The sequence below is a fragment of the Condylura cristata genome, unplaced genomic scaffold, assembly GCF_000260355.1.
Source record: "Condylura cristata isolate star-nosed mole 26May11 unplaced genomic scaffold, ConCri1.0 scaffold00025, whole genome shotgun sequence".
Classification (NCBI taxonomy): Eukaryota; Metazoa; Chordata; class Mammalia; order Eulipotyphla; family Talpidae; genus Condylura; species Condylura cristata.
Genome location: NW_004567126.1, coordinates 31064480 through 31066899, shown reverse-complemented (window position 1 = coordinate 31066899; position 2420 = coordinate 31064480). Strand labels below are relative to the sequence as shown.

At 59.6% G+C, this 2420-nt stretch overlaps 1 protein-coding gene across 1 annotated transcript in view; it reads right to left on the bottom strand.

The window, feature by feature from the left end:
• SHC2 (SHC (Src homology 2 domain containing) transforming protein 2) overlaps window positions 1-2420 on the bottom strand; it is a 31356-nt gene that overhangs the window by 25314 nt on the left and 3622 nt on the right. The window contains exon 3 of the mRNA XM_012729444.1: window positions 2313-2418. Within this exon, the coding sequence (XP_012584898.1) occupies window positions 2313-2418 (106 nt within the window). The remainder of the gene's footprint in view (window positions 1-2312; window positions 2419-2420) is intronic.

Genomic DNA, 2420 nt, shown 5'->3' with positions numbered 1-2420 from the left:
GACCTCACTCGATTCTGACTTTTGCAGACCCACGAGCATCCGCCAGGTCCCGGTTCGCTTCCTTCCTCGTTTACCACTGCTCTCTGCCTCTAGAAGCTCAAGCCTCCGAGCGCAGTGATCAGATCTTTCTCATTTCCTACAGCAGAGTCATCTCCCGGCAGGGGCAGGGATGCTGCGTTGATGAAAAATGTTCTGATGAAAACACCGTGACTGGGCCTCCCTGGTGGCACAGCAGGTAAAAGCGCAGCACTACGAAGCCAGCTGCAGCCACTTCGGTGCAAGTTCAATCCCCGGCCCTGGAGCGGATCCACAGGGCGCAGCAGACCTCCCCTGTCTCCCTGCTGCCCTCAGCAGCGTACTTCTCAATCTGCGGGTTCTGCTCCCCATCCTGTCTCTGGTGGATCCTCTCACACCCCCACACCTCTGGCCTGTATGCACAAATAAATAAATAAATCTTTAAAAAAAGAAAAGAAAACAGCAGGTTGAGCGCTGCACTGTGAAGCTAAGCCGAGCCGAGGCCACTTCAGTGCAAGTTCAATCCCCAACCCCAAAGGTCCCAAAGGTGGTCCACAAGGTGCAGCAGACCTCTCCTGTCTCCCCACTGCTCCCCTCAGCAGCGTACTTCATCTATCTGCCTGTTCTGCTCCCCACTCTGACTGGTGAATCCTCTCACTGACCCTGCACCTCTGGCCTGTACCCTAGTTCTGTATGCACGAATAAAAAACATCTTCAAAAAAAATTTTTAAAAAAGAAAGAAAGAAAACGTCCTGATTATTGCAACAATCCAACACCCCACACCTTGTGGCTCAAGTATCTGAGTTCCAGACTTTCTAAACCCCTCCCCCGCTGGTGGGCAGGCATGGCTTGTCCTGCAGGGATGTGATGCGAGCTGCACAGCTTCACCCACTGCAAAGTCAATCCTGTATCCAATTAAGCCTGCAGACCAGACTGCCAGGACTGGGGAAGGACGGAGGCTCAAGATGAAAGACCTCAAGAAGAGACAGGTGCCGGTGGGCCGCGCAGGTAGGCCCAGGCTGGAGGCCTGTCAGCCGGCTCTCACCACTGCAGCGCCTCCTGCCTGAAGCTGGCGGGAGCAGCGGCTGTCTGGGACTTTCAGAAAGTCAACACCCCTGGGGACACCTAACTGTCCTGGGGCCACCGTGACAAAGTACCACAAGCAGCAAAGTGCCACTTCACCGTCCGGAGGGTGAGAGTCTGAACACTGCACTCTGAAGACTCCGGGGAGGGTCCTTGCGCCGCTCCCAGTCTCTGCAGGTGGACAGCTGGGGCCTGACGCCGCTCGCTCCCGCCCTGTGCCTCCATCATCCCTGGCGGTCTTCCTCCGCCTGGGCCCCACCGCCCTCTTCTTAGGACACCTGTCACTGTCCAGGGCCCATGCCGCTCGACACCACCTTCTGGCCCACTTCCCAGTAAGCCGCATTCAGTTTGCAGCAACAGACATGGGTTTTCAGGTGCATCCTGGGTGGGGGGGGAAGTCACCCATCAAGCAACAGCAAGCACAGCACCTCCGGGGCCCAGAGGACTGTGGTGTGGACATGATGTCTGGTGTCCCTGACAGTTTTTTCAGCTGGAACAGTAGGAGGGTTCCCCGCCCCCCAACCCAGACTCGTGTGGAAGGGTTTAACCTGGAGCGCGCCCACAGGGGCAGCTACTGTTTATGGTTTACCAAAAATTACACATAGGGATGGAGATAGTGCGCAGAGAACATTAAGTGTCCGCAGGGGCAGGCACACAGGCAACCGTTCCCCAACTTCCAAGTGTGCGTGAAAGGTCCGTAATAAAAACCAGGGGTAAATAATAAAGACCCGTGTCTTCATCCCACATTAGAAGTTCCTGGGCTCTGGAATCCGGGGATCCTGTGGGGCGCTGGCTCCTACCTAGATATGCCTCCAGGCGCCCCCCAGCCCAGGTTGAGGCCTCTGCAGGTCCACGATGGGGATTCCACTGTGTGTGAGGGGGGGTCTGGGCAGCAGGTGGCCCCGGCCCCTCTCCCCAGCCCGAGCCCGCTCAAGCTGCGCATGCGCGCCCCCTCCCACCGGGCTCCTCTCCCCGCCCCCCCACGTGACGCCGTGGGAACCCGTACCCCAGCACCTCCCGGGTGGGGGTGGTCAGCCGAGCGCCGGCTGGAGATGGCGGTCCCGGGTGGCGGGGAGAGGAGGAAGGATGAAGAGACGCCTGGCTGTCGAGGGCCGGAGTCTCCGCCCCAGAGAAAGCAGTGGGCGTGGAGCCCCGGCTCCCAGACTGGGGGTCCTGGGAGGATGCATCCCCAGTGTCCCGGCCGGCGCACTCACCCGCACGATGTAGGAGACCCCGGGCCCCAGGACCCTGGCATCGGGGTGCAGCCAGCCCTGCGCCGGCTTGTGGATGAAGCTGCCTTTGCGGACCCACTCGGCGGCGGC